General features: G+C 38.0%; 1 protein-coding gene across 2 annotated transcripts in view; it reads left to right on the top strand.

Moving 5' to 3' along the window:
• The window catches only part of Atad2b (ATPase family AAA domain containing 2B), a 131,609-nt gene that overhangs the window by 95,413 nt on the left and 15,254 nt on the right, over nucleotides 1-20,942 (top strand). For both annotated transcript variants that reach the window (XM_040730745.1, XM_040730744.1), the window contains exons 22-24: nucleotides 1,223-1,382; nucleotides 9,834-9,956; nucleotides 13,755-13,892. In XM_040730745.1, the coding sequence (XP_040586679.1) occupies nucleotides 1,223-1,382; nucleotides 9,834-9,956; nucleotides 13,755-13,892 (421 nt within the window). The remainder of the gene's footprint in view (nucleotides 1-1,222; nucleotides 1,383-9,833; nucleotides 9,957-13,754; nucleotides 13,893-20,942) is intronic.

Here is a 20,942-nt window from a genome sequence, read left to right as displayed (position 1 = left end):
TTCTGGTCTTGCTGTCAAAGCTGAAGCAGTAGTATCAGGGGAAGAATAGGAAAGGGAAAACAAGATAATAAATACCTAAGTGGTTTAAGACTTATAAAGGAATACAAATGATGAATTAGAAGTAGCTAGAAAATCTCAAATTTAAACTCATCTGCAGAAAGCAAAACATTAAAAAAGATACTGATTAAGTATGTGCTAAAATTTCATACTGTTAATAGTATAAAACTCAAAAGTGACTTTCTGTTTATGCCAGGGCCAGATCTTGTAGTTCAACTAACAGTTCCATTCCTGCCTGAATAACATCCCCCTTAAAATTGACAGTCATACCTAATAGTTGACTGTAAAATTTGAAAAACATATATGCAAATTACATGCATGCATGGCATGCATGTGTTTGTGAATAAACTTTAAATAATGGCATCATCGTCATAGGAAACTATATGAAAACAAATTCTGACTTTGAAGAGAACAGAAACTGCCCAGAAGTTGGTCCTGAGCTGGTTTTAGATATTGCTCAAATTGCTCTCAGATCACAGCTCACTACCAGACTTGAGGTTTCCACTTGAGAAAACAATAGACATAGGTTGCTAATCCTTCCTTACTGGTTATGTGACATTAAAACATAAAACTTACTGTATAAATCCTGACTGAATGTCTTGCTATAGAATCATTTCTATGCAGAGACAAGTTCAGCAAATCCTTTATAAAGTAGAAAAAACAATACTTAATTAACTGAAATAAAATGTGTGTAATGACTCCAAAGGAGTAGAAAATACTTTCCATGAAATGATTCGCCTTATAGAGTTCAAAAAGAAAGCTTTGTTGAAAAAAATTAAAAGCACGTACCAGAAATTATCACTATGAAAAATCTGTTTTTATTTTCCTTTGTTTTTTATTTCTTTTTCTTGAGGTAACACACTTACTGATGCTTATTGGGTACTTTACCCACACATTCTCTTCTCAGATAAACCCAAAGGATATAAAACCCAAAAACTGACTTTGGTTTCAGATTTCAAGAAGAACACCATGAAGTTTTTCATGGAAAGTATGTCAGATAGTAACTTTAGTAGAATAAATAGCATAAATAGCATTGTAATTTTACTCTTTTATATAATTAACTACTTAGATTTGTTTTAAAATATTGTTTTTTAATTTGTGCTTTTATGTACTAAAGCACATAAAAAACCAGGTGTAATTTTCTAAAGTGTCCTATTTGTTTTAGGTTTCAGATTATCTTGAAGTAATCAAAGAACCAATGGATTTATCAACAGTAATAACTAAAATTGATAAACATAATTATCTAACAGCTAAAGATTTCCTGCAAGATATTGACCTCATCTGTAGCAATGCTTTAGAATACAATCCAGACAAGGACCCCGGAGGTAAGGACACTTAGGGCAAGGTGCCTGTCTTAGATTGATAGATGAATGTGTTCAGGAACTCTGAGAATGTAGTAAACCGCCTGGAAACACTGCCTAAGATGGAAGGTTTTATAATTCTAGGCACTATGTGTAGTTTCCATTTTCCTTTTAATTCTCATACTGGATTCTAATTTTGTTCAGCTTGATGGAATAGTTAGCAAATGAACTTAGCCTAAAATTTATTTGTTTAGGCAACATCAGTAGTACCACTAAACACATTATTTTTAATTTATGAGAAGCCAGGTCAGATTGGATCAGACTGTTCTGTCTCCCAATACCCCCTCATCACTTAATAATACAAATAAGAGAAATCTCTCTCTCAAACTAGACTGGTCTCAGACTTATGGAGATCCTCCTGCCTCTGCTTCCTGAGTGCTTGGATTAGAAGTGTGTGTCACCATGCCTAGACTTATGTATCAGAATAATTGTCCTGTAGGATGTTATCCCTTCTGTATTTTGGAGGTATTCTTATATAATTTTATTTTACTCCTAATTTCCATCCTACACTTTCAAGAGGTGTCCATCCTTTTGACATTATGACATGATGCCATCCTCAAGTATGTAGGGTCAGATTTGTGGCTATCCTGGGAATCATATAGCCAATGGGCCTCAGGTTGAACATGACTATTAGTCTGTAGTTCCAACTCTTGTCATTGGCCTCCAGGGAAAATCACTGATATAGTTAAACAAGATGGATTTATTATAAATAGGGATGATTTTTATAACAAGAATGTGCACATGGGAATCATAAAGGATTTGGTATTATTGTTTTATAATCTTAGGGAAGTGTGAGGAAGTGAATTGTATGTTGCTAGGTATCTAGGTGACCATTTTGTGGTTAACTATGCTAAGAACCTCTAAGTGAGCTGTTTGAGATAGCTCAACAGGTAAAGGTGTCTTCTATTAAGCCTGTTGACCTGAGTTTGATCCCTGGACCCCACATGATGGAAGGAGAGCATCAATTCCTGAAAATTGTATGCAGTCATGTATCCCCTAACTTGTGTGTGTGTGTGTGTGTGTGTGTGTGTGTGTGTCTGTGTTTGCATAGCAGAAGGATCAAGCAGTGCTAATACCCTTAAGTAGGACATTGGTATTAATGAGAATAGGATTATATGTGGTCTTTTTTGTGCTTAGGACAGTGTTCATGTTTTGTTCTGTGCTTAGGTATAATTACAGAGTTGTCTTATTTTCATTTGGCCTATCATGGTCATGCAGTGGCTTTGTGTGGTGTTGTTTTTAACATGAGTACACTGGGATTAAGCTGATTATGTTAGCTAACTCTCAACTATCAGAATGTGTTTTTTGTTTTTCTCACTTATTGAGGATTTTGTTTCTTCACTATTATTTTTAAGGCATTTTTGTAGGTTTCTGTTCTTTAAAGATACTACATCTGTATTTGGGAACCGTGGTTCTCAACTTAAGCCATGCAAAAGAATGACCTGCATTTCTCTTTTATATTATTAGCTACTTAGATTAAGTACTTATGTGAAATTACTTCTCTCACCTGAATTTAGACCGTAGTAATTGATACTGTCATATTTCAGGTTAAGAAACAGAGTAAAATATTTATGTAGTAGGACTTGGTGGGTACTAGTTCTCAACATTTGTATTTAGGATATTTGGTTGTTATATTTTTTGCTATTTGCTTTACTTTTAAACTCTTCTTAAATGGTTTATTTAATGAGCATTAATGTTGGCCTGAATATATGTATATGCACTATGTGCATGCCTGGTGCCAGTGGAAGCCAGAAGAGGAAGTTAGAGTCTCTGGAACTCAGGTTACAGGTGGTTGTGAGCTGTCAGGTGGGTCCTGGGAACCAAACCTGCATCTGTTAGAGCAGCCAGTGCTTTTTACCCTTGGAGCCATCTCTCCAGCACTTGTAATATTTATTATACAGGTCTTAGAAAAACTATGAAAATAAGACAATTGAGAAAGTTAAGTAATCTGCAATCCCATTACTGAGTGTCTAAGACTGAAGAATATATATGCACATCAGTTTCATTGAAATTGTATGATTATTGGGGCTGGAGAGATGACTTATGGTTGTTGTTAATTTTTGTTAGTATACATAATAGGGTTTCATTCAATATTTTAATAGACTATTGTGCCTAAATTAACTATGTTCACTTAATGTGGTTACCAATTACATTTGTTTTCCTGCAGATGACTTGATTTCATTCTTTGTGTGTATGTGTTATACATTTTTTGTGTGTATACTATACATTTTTCATCCATGTGATAATATCTAGGCTGGCTTCAGTCTCTGGTTACTATGAATAGTGCTGCAGTAAGCATGGGCGGAAAAGAGCTTCATGGTGTTCTGACCTAGGTCCCTTTGGGCATATGCTCAGGAGAGGATATGGTTGTGTCATATGGTAGTTCTATTTTTAGTTTATTTGAGAAACTATTGTATTGATTGATTTCACAGTGGTTGTACGGGTTTACCCACCTTATAGCCAGTTTGTGAACATTTTTTGTTTACCCCTTTTCTATAAGATTATGTATTTTTTCATTCCTCTAACATTTTTGAAACTGTTACTAATGAGTAGATTTATTTCACATTAAAAATTATATGTAGATATAATATAGCTAGTGGCCTATTCCAGGTCAAAGTAGGTCTTTTAGTTCTTTTCTCCTCTATCATAAATACAAATAATTATTTTCATAAAATTGCACAGATCTGTAATTCCAGCAACTTAATAAGGCTCTAAAGATAAATACAAAATAAATAAATAAAGGACTGGAGATATGGCACAATGATTGAGAGTTTTCCTAAAATGTGTGAGGCGTTAAATTTCATCTCTTAGTACCTCCCAAGTAAAACCTATAATATAGTTGTATGTATATCTTCATATTTTATTAGGGCCACGGTTAACTAGTACTGAAATTTTATGTCCATGAAATCAGGATGGGTGGTGAGAGGCTGAATTTGAAGCTCACTTTACTCCTTTCCTTTGTCCCTCAGGTGGGATCAGATGGGGTGACTGTCTGTGGTTTTGACCTTAAGCTCGCAGCTTCTGGTGTGGTGGGAATGTGAGCTCTTTATTTAGACCTATGCTTCTGTCTGTGCTGCTGTTCTCTAGTTCTTTGATGGTAACCAAGTCAAGTCTTCTAAATTTTAGTTTTCCTGTTTTTATAGTAGGGATAACAATAGAATTTGTTATTTGGGGTTGTTGTAAAATAAGAAAAGTGTATTATGTTGAATGTTGTGGTATTGCCATTTTCCTATTGTTCAAATTAAATTTGTCAAGCCCCTAGCATAATTCCTTGAGTTGGAAAGTATTACTTAAAGGTTGGCTGTTGATATTTATATTCTTTTTTGAGGGGGTGGGTTTCTTGAGACAGGGTTTCTCTTCATAGCCCAGACTGTCCTGGAACTCACTCTGTAGACCAGGTTGGCCTTAAACTTATAGAGATCTGCCTACCTCTGCCTCTTGTGTGCTGTGATTAAAGGCATGTGCCACCTATTTTTATTCTTATATTGTTATCATTATTTAAATTGTAGTTTAAGTTTGGGGTTCCATAATAGGTATGTATATACACATATGCTGTAGGATGACCCCCACTTTGTTTATTACAGTTCCTAGATCACATTTTAAATTTAAACCTATTTGGAAACAAATCTAGGGACTATGAAAATGACCCTAAATACTTGTTAGAGGAAGCTAGTCTAGTAAATAAATCCAATTTTCCCCCAGATAATTTATTATAACCCTGTTAATATAAATAACTAGTTTCAAGGAAGGAGCAATACTTTCTGATGCAATATTACCTTTTACTGTAGAATGGGATGGTTTACTAGAGGCCATGGCTCTTTTTCACAGGTAGAGCTTATGTGATGTACTTGTGACTTTTCTACTCTGCTCCTTAAAGGTAGATACAATAAGTGTCATTGTTGAGAAACATCTTTTGCATTCATGCCCCACCCACTTATATATTTAATCAACAAGAGAACTTCTTTTTTCAGCAGCAGCAGCAGCAGAGTCACTTGTTATGTATGTACCTGTAAAACAACCTCAGGGTCTGTTCTGCAGCAAGTGGAAATTGCATGAATGCTGTATTACTTTTACAAGGTCCCATGAGTATCTAAATGTTTACAATGTTCTGCTTGGCAGAACACATGGCCATTTGGGGTTATGGGAGAACTATTTATACAGTGAAGATTAAAGCCTTTGGAAGTATGGTATGATATGGATAGAAATTTAATGTGTAGCTTCTAAATGAGACCTGGGTCATACATTTGACTGTTATCTTAGGGATAGGACATGAATTAAGTTTGACCACTCTGGATTATTGGTCTTATAACACATCCTTACCTTACTGAAATTCATCCTTAATCCTATAGTCTTCATAGAATCCTAACATTTTGTATCAGTTGCCTGGGATCAGAGTTCTCAGAGGTGCTCATTTTTCAGTTGTCTGGGATCAGAGTTCTCAGAGGCGCTCATTTTTTGGAGCCTTCTGTAGTCTACTCAGTATATTTCCAACTTTATTTGTCATAGTTCTACCTCATTAATTTCAGACTTAACCAGACTCACTTACATTTCTGTTAGTGTTTATGACTACCATGCTCTAATTACTGAGCAGGATACTTGGTATATAAAAATGTCTGTGACCCTTCTTACCCTTTGAAACAGAGGTATGTTACCTGTATTAGTATTATGATAAATCAGTAATGTGACTCCTGTGTAGCAGATATTTGTCTGTATGTTAATGTAGTTATCTGCTAGGATCAACATACAAAATATGACAGACCAGGATGCCTAAGCAACCAAAGTTTTTTTCTCATCTTCTTCAAGATGAGTCCATGAGTTTGGTCTCTCCCAAGATGGCTCTTCATGATTTACCACATGCCTTCTCCCTGTAGCCTTTTCTCTGTCTGTGTGCACTCCTAGTGTGTCCAGGTTTCCCTTTAAAAGGATATTAGGCACTGCGGATTTGAGCCCACCCTCTTTTTAACCTTAATTACCTTTTTACAATGGCTTACTTCCACACACAGTCATTCTGAAGTACTAGGGGTTCAGACTTTGACATATGCATATTAAGGGGTGCAGTTCACCCTGTAGCAGTTACATGTGACACAACCCTAACTGTCCAGAACTTTATTACTTTTATTTATTTAGTTTTAGAATATATTTATTTTTGACAATTTCAGACATATGTACAATATATATTGATCATATCTACCCTTTCTCTTATGCCCTCTTATGACATGAATATTGTGCACAAACATACATTCAGACAAAAACACTCATACACATCAGATAGAATAAACAAATCTAAAAAAAAGGACTAGCTATAATACCATCAAAAACCTTGTAATAGTAGGAAAACTGACAAAGGATATATGATATATGCAGAAAAATGGCTGAGAAAATTCTTGGCTCAAATAAATATCTTTTCAACAAATAGTACTGGAACAATTAGGTATTAGTGTGCAGTTAAAATTCCCTGATCTATACATAGAAGTTGACTCAGTGGATCATATGCTGAAATATAAGAGCTTAAACCTAAATCCAAGACACTAAAACACACCTCAGAATTTAGTAGATACTAAACACCACAATTTAAAAACAAAAGACTGGAGCCAGACACACACCTTTAATTTTAGCACTCAGGAGGCAGAGGCAGTCGGATCTCTTAAGTTCAAAGCTATTCTGGTCTACAGAGCAAGGTCCAGGACAGTCAGGGCTGTTACACAGAGAAACCAGCCAGCCAGCCAGCCAGCCAGCCAAACAAACAAAAAAAGACAGAGAAGGGTCCACTTGCAAGGATGACGCAGAAGAATTATTCTTGTACAGGATCTTGGTTTGGTTCTCAGCACCCACATTAGGTAGCTCATAACTGTGTGTAACTCCAGCTCTCTTTGGGCCTCTGATGGCACATGCAGATGTCCATTTATACGTAAATAAATCTTTTTGCAGATTGAAAAAAAATCACCGTGGCTTTTGTCATTGTTAAGCCAGTGTTCATGTGCTTGTATATCTCCATTGGGATATTTTTTAAGCATCTGAAAACCAAAATATCTCAAGCCAAATCCATTAAAAATAATCTCTTTTTCTTTTCTTCCTTTGTGTGTGTGTGTGTGCGTGCGTGCGTGTGTGTGTGTGTGTGTGTGTGTGTGTGTGTCTTTATAAATAGCACTTCCCCTTCTTACCCCTTTTGGATGCAAGAAGCTAGAGAATTATCTTTGATTCTTATCAAACCCCTCATTTACTTTTTCACCCTTTCCTATAGTTGAGAGCCCATTTCAGATCTGTAATCTCTTTTTTTTCCATCATCACAACCACCACCCATCAAGTCATGGTCTCTAGCACTTCAAGAAAGCTTTGTGATTATGCTTCTGGATTGTGTCTTAATCCCTCTCAGTCCAGTCTCTAGATAACAGCCAGGGTGAGTCATGTTACTTTCTTGTTCATGGCTCTCTAATGACCTTTCATTGCTTGTAGGATAAATTCTGAACTGATGTGGAAAAGGTCTAGTACTTGTTTTCATATTGGCTATTGAGTTCTCTCCATGAGATGTCATTTCAGTGTCGTGAACTCTCCTAGCTCTTGGATGTGACACAGTCTGTACCTGACTGTAGTGGTTTCCCCTCCTTATTCTGCAGCTCCAAAACTTGCTCACCAGCCAACTCAAGTGCCTCTTCCTTTAGGGACTTCGCAGAACTCAGGTGAAATTTGCCCCAGTGCCAGCCCCCGCTGACTGACTTTCTTTATACCCATGGGTCTGACTGGTGTTTTGTATTTTTGTTGTCATTTGTTTTGTCTTTTGAGGGAGAAGGCTTTTTTGTGTATGAAATGTTTATTTTAAAGATTAAAACAATTTTTGTGTGTGTGTGTGTGTGTGTGTGTGTGTGTGTGTGTGTGTGTCTGCCTGCCTGCCTGCCTCCAGAGGCCAGAAGACGGTATCAGATTCTCTGTAGCTAGACTTACAAGGTGGTTGTGAGCCACCTGAAATTGAGCTAGGAACTAAAGCTGGTCTTCTAGAATAGCAGCAGCAAGCACTCATCCTCTCTCTAAGATATTATCTAAGGCTACTTTCCTAGGTAGTCTGAAAATTGTAATTTTGTTGGAACCACACCTGTCTTATTTATTTATGTGCTTCTGTGTAATTGTTCAGTTTTCCTAGTATTGTGGGCAGTGCTTGTTGAATGTTTACAGAATATATCAGAAAGAACGTACCAGTGGTTGTATATGTTCTACATTTATTTTTTATAAGATTTCCACAATAAGCTATAATCACAAATGATATAAAGAAAATATAATTTATACTTTATGCCTTTATTACAGAGAGAAAAGTGAATATTTTTTATTTTTCATTTTTTGAGATAGGGTATCATGTTGCCTAGGCTGGGCTGAAGCTTGCTGCATAGCAGAGAATGACCTTGAATGGATCCTCTTGCTTTTTTCCCTCAGAGCTATGCACCCCTGTGCCAGGCTCAAACTGTTCTAAGTTATCTTGTATTTATCTGCCTTTTCCAATCTGGAGTCCTGTAACTCCAGAGGGATAGCACTGACATTGCTATGACCTATGAGGCAGACATGTTTTCTACGGTATCACTTTAGCTGTAGTACCTAGAACCCCAGGTGCTTCTCCCTGCTTCTGCCCACTGATGTTGTGCTTTGGGCTTTGTTTGTTGCTATATTTTTCAGACAAGACCATGCTGTGAAGTAGGTAGGGCTTCATGGAATTGGTGATCCAAGTGCTGGGGTTTTAAGTGTATACTGTCACATTTGACCTTGCCTACAGTTTACATCATCTTGCATGCTTTAGATTAGGTAGTTTTTCTGTATTTATCTGGTTTTGTCACATTTTAAAAGATATCCTGCTTACTCAGAATATTTTGTGATTTTTAGCACAATTTTGACTAACTACTGTGGTTTTAACTAACTACTGTTAGTTTTTATTTGTGTGCATGTGTGCCTGTGCACTCACACATGCCATGCTGAGTGTGAGGGGGTAAGGCCCACTTGGAGTTAGTTCTTTTCTACCTTTACATGGGTTCCAGGGATAGAAGTCAGGTTGCCGAGCTCCCACAGTAAATGCGTTGTTCACTGAGCCCCTTGAGTTCTTGGTAACCATCTGCGCAGCCCTGGGGCATATAGCATATCCCCAATTCTTTTAAAATTTTATTGAAAATCCTATTTGATTTTTTTTTTTAGAAATTGAAAACCTTATTTTGAGGTAATAACTTAATAGAATTAGTATTCTATTAGGTCTTAAAAGTTCAATTTTCCAAGCTATTAAAATAGTTCATATTTTTACACACCTGAAATGAATCTTTTCTTACCTAAAAATGTCCTTATAGTTTAAATATCTGTATCTTTTACTTTTATTTTACAGCATCCTGCATTAATTTTATTTCATTTGTATCTAAAATAAATTTATGCCAACTTTTTTTTTAACAGACAAAATTATTAGACACAGAGCTTGCACCCTGAAGGACACTGCACATGCCATCATTGCAGCTGAATTGGACCCAGAATTTAATAAACTCTGTGAAGAAATTAAGGAGGCACGAATAAAAAGAGGTAAGTTAGAGAAATAGATTTGCTACTGAAGCAATCTGTTCATTTTTCATTTTCCTGTGACGCAGGTATCAGAATGTACTCATTATCTCCAATAATAACTTGGTGTTCATTAATTTCTGATACTAACATGGGTCATGTAAATTCTCAAGGGTATTTTAAAACTACACCTGTGACAGTTTGAGTGCAATGGTACATGTTAGAGAAATAGAGTATTTCTTAGTAGAAATTTCTTCTTAAATGGTTTACATATTATATTTACATTTATAACGGAAGATATTTTAGTTTTCACCGTCACATCTAATATCACTATTTTTAATATTTCCCCAGTATGTTAACATTTATGTGTAATTTTTTAATTAGAGCCACAAAATGTGAGCATATGGTTTGTTTATTGCATGTACAGCTGTACCCTTGAGGAGCTTTAGTAGGAGGAAGAGAAGGGCCAGTGGCAGAAGAGCCCATTGATTTTAAGCAGTGGAATTGGTTAGATCACTTTAGCATAAAGAAATAACATGTTCTCAGTGTTTTAGAAAAAAAATGAAAGATTGGGTTAAAGTCTGTGAGAACCAGTTTGGAAAACTATGTTTCAGTTTTCACAGAAGCAAACATAGATTTGCTGCATTATGCAGCAGTTCTCTTCCTTGGAATCTATCCAAGATAAATGAATAGGTGTCTGCATGAAACATGTACATGGATGTTCATAGGAGTGTTATTCATAATAAACACTGGGAAAATACAAATGTCTGTCACTTGGTTAATGAATAGTAAAGCATAGTGCATCCATAGGCCATATTACTCAGCAAAGTACTAATATAAAAACAACACAGGATTTCAGAAACAGTGCTACATAAAATAAGGCAGCAATGAAAGAGCATCTACTGAATGTGATCCTCTCATGTAAAATGGCAAGTATGTTGAGATACACATATAGTAGTGACTGCCTAGGACAGGCATCTCAAATTAGACTTCTATGGGTAACTACAAAAACGTACATGTACTAAAAACATTTAATTTTATGTTATAAAAACTATCTCAGTAAGATTGATAGGGGTAAAGGTGGTAAAACAAATATGCATTTTAACTATAAAGAATGGAGCTAAACAAGATTAGCGTATGAGTGATGCATGTATGTATAGAGAACACTTTGTGGGATTGGCTTTCCTTTCTTTTTTTCTTTCTTCCTTTGTTTTTTTTTCCTCAATATATGCTTTTATTTAAATTAGAAACATGTTTCACATGTCAATCCCAGCTCCCTCTCCCACCCTCCTCCCTTGTCCCTCCACAAGGCCCCCCGCTAGCCCCCACCCAATCCCCACATCATTCCCCAGGGAGGGTGAGGCCCTCCTTGGGAGGATCTCCAAAGTCTGTCATTTCATCCAGGGCAGGACCTAGGTCTTTCCCCATGTGTCCAGGCTGAGAGAGCATCCCTCTATTTGGAATGGGCTCCCAAAGATCATTCACACACCATGGTAAACACTGATCTACTACCCAAGGCCCCAGAGATTTCTGAGGCCTCCTCACTGACACTATATTCAAGGAATCTGGATCAGTCCCCTGTTAGCCTCTCAGGCATCAGTCTGGGATTCAAGAGCTCCCCCTTATCCATTCAGCTGTCTTTGTGGGTTTCACCATCATGGTCTTGACCCCTTTGCTCATCACTCCTCCATCTCTCTCACTAGGTTCCAGGAGTTCAGTTCAGTGTTTAGCTGTGGGTATCTGTCTCTACTTCCATCAGTCCCTGGATGAAAGTTCTAGGATGGCATATAAGATAGAGTGCCAACACATATAGCCACCATGGAAATCAGTATGGAGATTCCTCAGGAAAATGGGACTCAGTCTACCACAAGACCTAGCAATTCCACTCTTAAGCATATACCCAAAAGATGCCCATTCACACAACAAGGATGTCTGTTCCACTATGTTCATAGCAGCATTATATGTAATAGCTAGAACTTGGAAGTGGATAGAGAAAATGTGGTACATTTACACAATGGAGTACTACTCAGTGGGAAAAAAAACCAGTGGAATCTTGAAATTTGCAGGCAAATGGATGGCACTAGAGGAAACCATCCTGAGTGAGGTAACCCAGACACAAAAAGACAAATATGGTATGTATTCACTCATGTATGGATTTTAGATATGGATCATGGGATTGCCAGCCTACAATCCCAGTGCCAGTGAGTCTGGGAAACAGGGAGGGTCCCAAGAGAGATGCATTATATCCCAGAGAAGTGGAATGAGGCAAGATCTCCTGAGCAGATTGGGAACATCGGGGGAGGGGAGAGGGAACCAGGAAAAAGAGAGGGGGATAAGAGGAAGGGAGAAGAAGGCATGGGGGAGCAGGAAGGTTGAGTTGAGGTAAGAATAGAGGAGAACAGGATGAGAGATACCATAATAGATCGAGTCGTTATAGGCTTGAGGAGAGAGCTGACACTAGTGAGATCTCCAGAGATCTACAAGGATAACACCAACTGGAAAACTAAGCAATAGTGGAGAGACTACATTAATAGCCCCTCCCTGATGATAAGGGTGATGACTACCCTATATGCCATCCTAGAACCTTATCCAGGGACTGATGGAAACAGCGGCAGACACCCACAGCTAAACACTGAACTGAACTCCTTTCTTTGTTTTTGAGTATTGTTCTCATATAGCTCAGGCTGCCCTCAAATTCATTATGTACCCAAGGATAACCTTATCTTTCTTTCTCTACCTCCTAAAACCTTGGATTACAGACTTGTGCTATCATATCCAGTTCATACAGTACTGGAGATCAAAACCAGGACATGGTACATACTAGGCAAACACTTTGCCTATCTGAGCTACATCCCTAGCTTAGTAGAGGGAACTTTGAAGGAAAAGAATATTGCTAGTTGAATGAATGAGTATATACCAATTCTGCCAATCAAAACAGGGAATATATAAGATAAACTCTCTGTCCTGTCTTCCCTCCCTCCCTCCCTCCCTCCCTCCCTCCCTCCCTCCCTCCCTCCCTCCCTCCCTCCCTCCCTCTCTTCCTTCCCTCCCTCCCTCCGTCCCTCTCTCTCTTTCCCTCCCCCTCTCTGTGTGTATGTGTGTAAAGATTAACTATTTGTCTTTAATTTGACCTGTTTTTAGGATACCTGGTTGGAGATATCAGGTAGGCAGATAGAAATATATGGCTAGTACGCCAGAGAGCTTTATAAAGAGATGTAATAGTTATCATATAACTATTTAAAAACCATACACATAAAGGATCCTTCATGTAGATTAAAATAAGAAGCTAGGTTATAGAGAGAGCTGTGAGAAGCACTAGCATTCAAGTTTACATGGAAGAAAATTTTCTAGTGAAAATTGAGATGGAATGGTTACCCTTCGGAAGATGGTGCCAGGAAGTGAAACTTAGGACATTACTGTGACAGGCTGCAAAAGCTAGGTTTAAACTGTTCATGGGAATGCAATTTAGTGACCCTGTATACTTACTGTACATTCTAAGGTAGTAGATATATGACTTTTAGACAATTTATAATCTTATTATCCCACAGCCATATTGTGAAATGTATCACTTTTGGAACTAAAATGAGTGAAAATAGGGCTCCTTTGGGCATTAGGATAAGCATGGCCTGCTAGGTATTTTCATGATTTTAATATCGAGTTACTTTCCCATCTTAAAACAAAAGATAATTTAAGAAGAATTACAAACTGTCTACATATAATTAATGACTTTTAAACTCAGTTTTATATTTCAGATTTTTAGAAAACTTTTGGTTTATGCATCTGGGGACATTTAAATAGGTATTGCTTATCTGCTACTTGCAGGCTTATCAGTAACAGCAGAACAAATAACTCCTCATGGCACTGGTGCCCGTAAGACAGAGACTAGAGTGGAAGAGGCATTTCGGCACAAACAAAGAAACCCAATGGATGCCTGGCACAACTCTGCAAATAAGTGTGCATGTGAGTATTTGTGAGCATGTTGGCCATTAGAGGCGATAGCTGAGATTTGCTAGGATCAGCCTACAAAACAATGCTGCCTTTTGTCCATAGCTCTTTAACCCTGTCTTTCCAGAGAAGCGCTTGTAAAGTAAGATTCAGAATGAGAATTTCATCTTTAACATTATTTACCATTTCCTATGCTTGGTACTTTTGGAGGGCAGATATCTGAAACACTTGAAACAAAAACACTAGACATTGGATAGGGATGGAGGCAACAGATGGTTTTGTTCACCTAGTCCTTATTTCCCACTCCTTGCATGGTATATGCAAGATATTTTCTTTGTAGTTAGAAATGCAACAATTATATGGAAATGGATGGTTTGGTAGTGGGAAGTTTGTCCTTTAAAGGAATATTTATGCTGAGCTTGAAAAATTTGAGCAGCCTAATTTGTCTTAACTTTGATATATTTAGAAGGAAAAATTAGTTTCTAGATCTTCATAAAAACTTACTCTTGTTGATCTATTGTATTTCTGAAAGACAAATGTTAATAAACCTGACATCTTCCTGATGTCATCTTCATGTTTCATTAATAGCCTATCTTGAGAGATACATACTGTTCTTCTGGTCTAAATATGATAATATTGCTCTGTGCACAAGACTGGCCATAGTATGCTCTTTACTAAATGATAGTGAATTTGAAGGAATGAATCATACCCATCTTTGAAACAATATATTTTTATTAATTCTTTGAGAATTTTATAAGTATTACTTGACTATATTTAATCCATTCCTCTATTTAATTCCTTTTAGATCTATTCCTTATTCCCAACCACTTCTAACTTCATGTCCTTTTTTAAAAAACATTAGTCAAAAAGTCCTTTTATACTGGTATGGGGCTATCTGCTGGAGCATGGGGGAAACCTACCAGGAGCTACATACTTAAAAACCCCTGACTATTCTTTTTCCAGAGGATATCATCTGTTAGTAGCTCCTCAATTAGGGATGGGGGCTCTTAGCCCCTCCTGCCTCTGTACTATAGTGTTATGTGACTTGATCTTGTACAGACAATATCTGTGAGTTCATGAGTGAGATGGCCCTGGTATGTCCAGAAGACAGAGTTTTGCTCTGATCTTCCCTGACCTCTGCTTGTACAGCTTTCCACCTTCTCTTCTGCAATAGTCTCTGAGCTGAGGGGTGGAGGGGGGCAGGTAAGTAGGGAATGTGATACAAATATCACAAATGTGACTGAGTACACCACTGGTACTTATTCTTTGCACTTTGATCAACTGTAAATTTCTGTGTTAACTATCAGTTGCATAAAGATTCTTCTCTGAGGTCAGAGAACTGCATATACACAATCTAAAAAACTTTGACCTCTTTAAATAAGTACCATTCATATGGAGCAAGTTTGAAAAAGGATTTAATGATGCATTTAGTTGCTCTGAAACCAATAACTAGGCTATTTGACCCATTCCTCAGATTGTGCCCCTTTGTGTAACATTGTACTCTCATTTAAACTTTGAATCCTTTATAGTCTCTGCATTGTCTACCAATGACAATATATTGAACATTCACTTCAAGAAGTTTCAGGCTGGTGCAAGCAAGATGGCTCAGCAGGCAAAGATACCTGAATTTGATTTTCAGAATCCACAGGAAAGGAGGAGAGAACAAAAATGCTTTTAAAATCTGTAGAGTTTTGTTTCCTCTTACCAGTAGATGGCACACGTGACACGTCATTTGTCTGTTTTAGGTTAACACAAATCTTAATTCTAAATGTCCCAAAGGGACAGTTGCTTTTCCATGGTCTTAGCTTTGGAAACAGCCTCAGTGATACAATAAAAATTGACTTTAAATGTTGTGTCCCTAAAGTGGTGTTTCAATAGAGCACCCTAGATAAATAAAGGATGTGGTAAGTTAAGGATTCTGTCCACATACACATGTACAGCTCACTACCACATGGTCCACATTATAAAGATGCATCCACCCAAACTAAAAGTTCTCCTTTCATGGTGCTTATATGTTTAGTTTCTCTCATGGTTCTAAAATCCACCATTAGAAGTAATGCTACTAGGTCCCAAAGAATAGGACATATCCTTTCCCTGTCTTTTTAATGATACCTTTATTAATTCATTGAGAATTTTATTCAGTGAACTTTGAAAATATTAATTCTCCCTGAACTTCTCCTGTAATCACCTTTTCCTCCTTTCCTGCCCAACTTTGAGTCCATGCCCCCCACCCCCAACACCTTGAATTGTAGTTTGTGTTGCCCAGCTAGTTTTTGGAGTGGTGCTTACTCACTCTCTCTTATTAACCATTGTGAAACAGTAAAAAGTATACTTCCTTCAGTGAGCTTCTGGCCTTTGTGTCATGTATTACATATAAAAAGTTGAACTATCTCTAGATTGAACAGAGTTCAGGCTTTTCTTGCTCTGGAGTTCCTTGGCTTAAAAAGTAGACTGAGAATTCTTAATAGTTTTTGGTTTCATGCTCAAAATTAGGGTGGTTAGTGTTGAGAGTTGGCTGCCACATAGTGAAAGCCTTTCATCTGTCTACCAGGATGGCCATCTTTGTTTCATTCCTATGTAGACTATATTAGTTTTAGCTAATGATTGTTGTAGATGCCTGTCACCTGAGTTTCTGTATCAGCTTTTAATATTAGACTAATAGAGAAATTTTTATACTAATTAACCTATAAGTATAAAATATAAGATAGAAATAGAGGAGAAAGCATGAAAAGCGAGTTTTAAACCATATTGAAATTTGAAGAAAAGGTAAACTTTGAGTCAAATGAATTTTGGAGATGATAGTTACCTAATAAGAAGGAATAATAATGACTAAATTTATTCATGCCAACTCTTGGAAAGGGTTTAAAGACTTAAAGTGGTTCATGAACCCACTATACACTGTTGATGGAATATCAGCTTATATTAAAGATCTGCATTTTCCAGTGTAGTTAAGCTACTTTATCAGCTACATCCAATACACATAAAGGAGATTAAAAAAACAAAACAAAACAAAAAAACTCTGGCTCTGGCTCTGACTTACCACCTGGAAGCCTAACTATCTACTCAAAGAGCTCATGGTTTCTGTCACCTAAGAAAATACAGGTTTTATAGGTCTCTTTTTCAAATTACTGACCAAATGGTTATCTTCAATATCTTCTTGATGCTGTTGCCTTAATAACAGAAGGCTTGTATTAGAGGAGGTTAACAGTTTGCTAACCAAATTGTTCACATAACCAATTGTACTGCTTCTATTCATGAGCATTTATCCTATAGCTAATGCCTTTTTCTGAAAGGAGAAGCAACAGGTTTGTTTGGGGATATCTGTAACTATTGGGTCCTGTAGCAGTGGCTTATAGAGTTTTGTTATTGCTGGTTTCTTTTTTTTTTTTATTTTTATTTTTATTTTCCAGTTTAAATTTAGATAAGAAACGAGGTTGCTACACAAGTCAGTTCCAGGTCCCTCTCCCATTCCCTCCCCTCTTCCTGTGCCCTCCCCCCAACCACCCCCCCCCTTATTCCCTCATTCCCCCAGGGAGGGTGAGGCCCTCCATGGGGGTGTCCATAGCCTGTCATTTCATATTGGGCAGGGCCTAGACCCTTCCCCAAGAGTTCAGGGTGAGAGTGCACCTCACATTGTTCTATGGGAGTCCAAAGTCCGTGTGTATACTTGGGATGGGTACTGATCTGCTGCCCAAGGCTCAATAGATTCCCTAGGCCTCCTCACTGACACCCAAATTCAGGGGGTATTGATCAGTCCCATGCTGGATTCCCAGGCTGATGCCTGGGATTCAAGAGTTAACCTTTGTCTGGTCAGCTGTTTCTGGGGGTTAAACCAGCCCAGTCTTAATCTCTTTGATCACCAGTCCTCCCTCTCTGTTACTGGCTTTCTTGAGTTCAGCTCAGTACTTAACCAAGGGAGTCTGCCTCTTCTTCGATCAGCCACTAAATGAAGTTTCTGTTTCCCAGACTCTCTGGCCATAGGATTGTAGGCTGGCACTCCCCAGATCTATGTCTAAAATCCATATATGAGAGAGTACATGCCATGTTTCTCTTTTTGTGACTGGGTTACCTCACTCAGGATGGTTTCTTCTAGTGTCATCCATTTGCCTGCGAATCTCATGATTCCATTATTTTTTTCTGCTGAATAGTACTCCATTGTGTAGATGTACCACATTTTCTCTATCCACTCTTCAGGTGAGGGACATCTAGGTTGCTTCCAAGTTCGGGCAATTACAAATAAAGCTGCTGTGAACATAGTGGAACAGACATCTTTGCTGTATGAATGGGCATCTTTTGGATATATGCCTAAGAGTGGAGTTGCTGGGTCTTGTGGTAGGTTTATTCCCATTTTTCTGAGGAATCTCCATACTGATTTCCAAAGTGGCTGAACCAGTATATTCTTTTTTATGTGGATGAAATGTTCTATAGATATGTTAATCCCAGTTGGGTCATTACTTCTATTAGACCCTTTGCTTCTTTGTTGAGTTTCTGTCTGGTATTCCTGTCTAGTGGTGAGAGTGGTGTGTTGAAATCTCCCACTATAACTGTGTGGGGCTTTAGATGAGATTTAAGTTCTAATAATGTTTCTTTAACGAATGTGGATGCCTTTGTATTGGGGGCATAGATGTTCAGGATAGACACTTCATCTTGGTGGGTTTCACCTGTGATGAGTATGTAATGACCTCCTTCATCTCTTTTGATTGATTTTATTTTAAAGTCTAGTTTGTTAGATATTAGGATTGCTGCCCCTGCTTGTTTCTTGGGTCCATTTGATTGAAAAATTTTTCCCAACCTTTAACTCTCAGGTAATGTCTGTCTTTGAGGGTGAGGTGTGTTTCTTGTATGCAGCAGAAGGAAGGGTTCTGTCTTCGAATCCATTCTGCTAGTATGTGTCTTTTTATGGGTGAGTTAAGGCCGTTAACATTGAGGGATATTAATGACCATTGATTGCTCATCCTTCTTCGATTTGCGATGGTTGTTGTTGGTGGAATTATGTGTGGAATTTCACCCCTTTGTTCTTTTGGCTGTTGGTAGAGAGGGATTCTCTAATGCTTATGTTTTTCTGGTTGTAGTTAGCTTCCTTGGGTTGTAGTTTTCCTTCCAAAATTTTCTGTAGGGCTGGGTTAGTGGACACATATTGCTTGAATCTAGTTTTGTCATGGAATATCTTGTTTTCTCCGTCTATAGTGATTGAGAGCTTTGCCGGGTATAGTAGTCTGGGCTGGCATCCATGGTCTCTTAGTGTAGGTAGAATGTCTATCCAGGACCTTCTGGCTTTCAGAGTTTCCATGGAGAAATCAGGTGTAATTCTGATAGAATGTCTATCCAGGACCTTCTGGCTTTCAGAGTTTCCATGGAGAAATCAGGTGTAATTCTGATAGGTCTGCCTTTATATGTTACTTGACCTTTTTCCTTAGCTGCTCTTAATATTCTTTCTTTATTCTGTATGTTTGGGGTCTTGATTATTATGTGGCGAGGGATTTTTTTTGTGGTCCACTCTATTTGGTGTTCTGTAGGCTTCTTGTACCTTCATTGGCATGTCTTTCTTAAGGTTGGGAAAGTTTTCTTCTATGATTTTGTTGAATATGCCTTCTGTCCCTTTGAGGTGGATTTCTTCTCCTTCTTCTATACCTATTATTCTTAGGTTTGGTCTTTTCATGGTGTCCCATATTTCCTGGATGATTTGTGTTAAGGATTTGTTGGATTTAAGGTTTTCTTTGGTTGATAAATCCATTTCTCCTAGTGTATCTTCAACACTTGAGATTCTCTCTTCCATCTCTTCTATTCTGTTGGTAATGCTTGTATTAGTAGTGCCTGACTGTTTGTCCAGCTTTTCTATTTTCTGCCTTTCTTCAGATTGTGTTTTTTTTAATGTCTCTATTTCAGTTTTCAACCCTTGCAGTGTTTGCATTGCTTCTTGCAATTTTCTGTTTATCTGTTCGTCCGTTTGTTGCCTTTTATGAATTTTTTGGTTTGTTCTTTCTTCCATTTCTTGCATTTTTTGGTTTGCTTTTTGTTCCATTTCTCGCATTTTGTGCTTTGTTTCTTCTTCCATTTCCTGCCTTTTTTGGTTTGTTTCTTCTTCCATTTTTTTCATTTTTTGCTTTGTTTTTTCTACCATTTCTTGCATTTTTTGCTTTGTTTCTTCTTCCATTTCCTGCCTTTTTTGGTATGATTCTTCTTCCAATTCTTGCATTTTTTGCTTTGTTTTTTCTTCCATTTCTTGCATTTTTTGCTTCATTTCTTCTTCCATTTCCTGCCTTTTTTGGTTTGTTTTTTCTTCCAATTCTTGCATTTTTTGGTTTTTCTTCCATTTCTTGCATTTTTTGGTTTGTTTTTTCTTCCATTTCTTTGAGGGATTTTCCAATATCCTCTTTTAGGGCCTCTATCATTTTCATGAAAGTGTTTTTAAGGTCGTTCTCTTCTGCTTCGTTCGCATTGGAATGTTGGGGTCTTGCTGGTGTGGAGTCTCTAGAATCTGGTGGTGTCATATTTGTTTTTCTGTTGCTGACTGTGTTGTTGTATTGTCTCTTTCCCATCTCTTCTTCTAGTGGGTGCAGAAAGAGCCCCTTACTGGTCTGGGGATCAGAGTTCCCTTTTGGTGGGTGCTAGCAAGTCCAATAACTGGTGGTTCTTCTATTCCTTGTCCAAATGCTGGTCCCGTGGGTGGAGAAGAAGAACAGGAATCTGGGGCGCTTAGCCTCCTACCTGGTCCCCTGGACCCTATGCTGGGTCCTGTTGTACCTGATCCGGAACAGCTACTCCCCTGGTCTCCCTGGCTACTCTGGTTTCCTGTTCTCGTTGGTGGGAGAGAAGATCTGGAGTCTGGGGTGCTTGGCTCCCGCCGGGATTGGGAGCTCTGTGCAGTTCCCAGGCGATCTGCAGACACTGGAACACAGGCCGAGAAGCCGGCCTGTTTACCTGATGCTGCCGGAGGGAAAGCTACTTTCCTGGACTCCCAGGCTCCTCTCGTTTCCTGGTCTCGATGGTGGGAGAGAAGATCTGGAGTCTGGGGTGCTTGGCTCCCGCCGGGATTGGGAGCTCTGTGCTGCTCCCAGGCGATCT

The sequence above is a fragment of the Mesocricetus auratus genome, unplaced genomic scaffold (genome assembly GCF_017639785.1).
Source record: "Mesocricetus auratus isolate SY011 unplaced genomic scaffold, BCM_Maur_2.0 Super-Scaffold_100024, whole genome shotgun sequence".
NCBI classification, from domain to species: domain Eukaryota; kingdom Metazoa; phylum Chordata; class Mammalia; order Rodentia; family Cricetidae; genus Mesocricetus; species Mesocricetus auratus.
The sequence above is the reverse complement of the archived record's forward strand: the minus strand, read 5'-3'. Positions and strand labels throughout refer to the sequence as shown.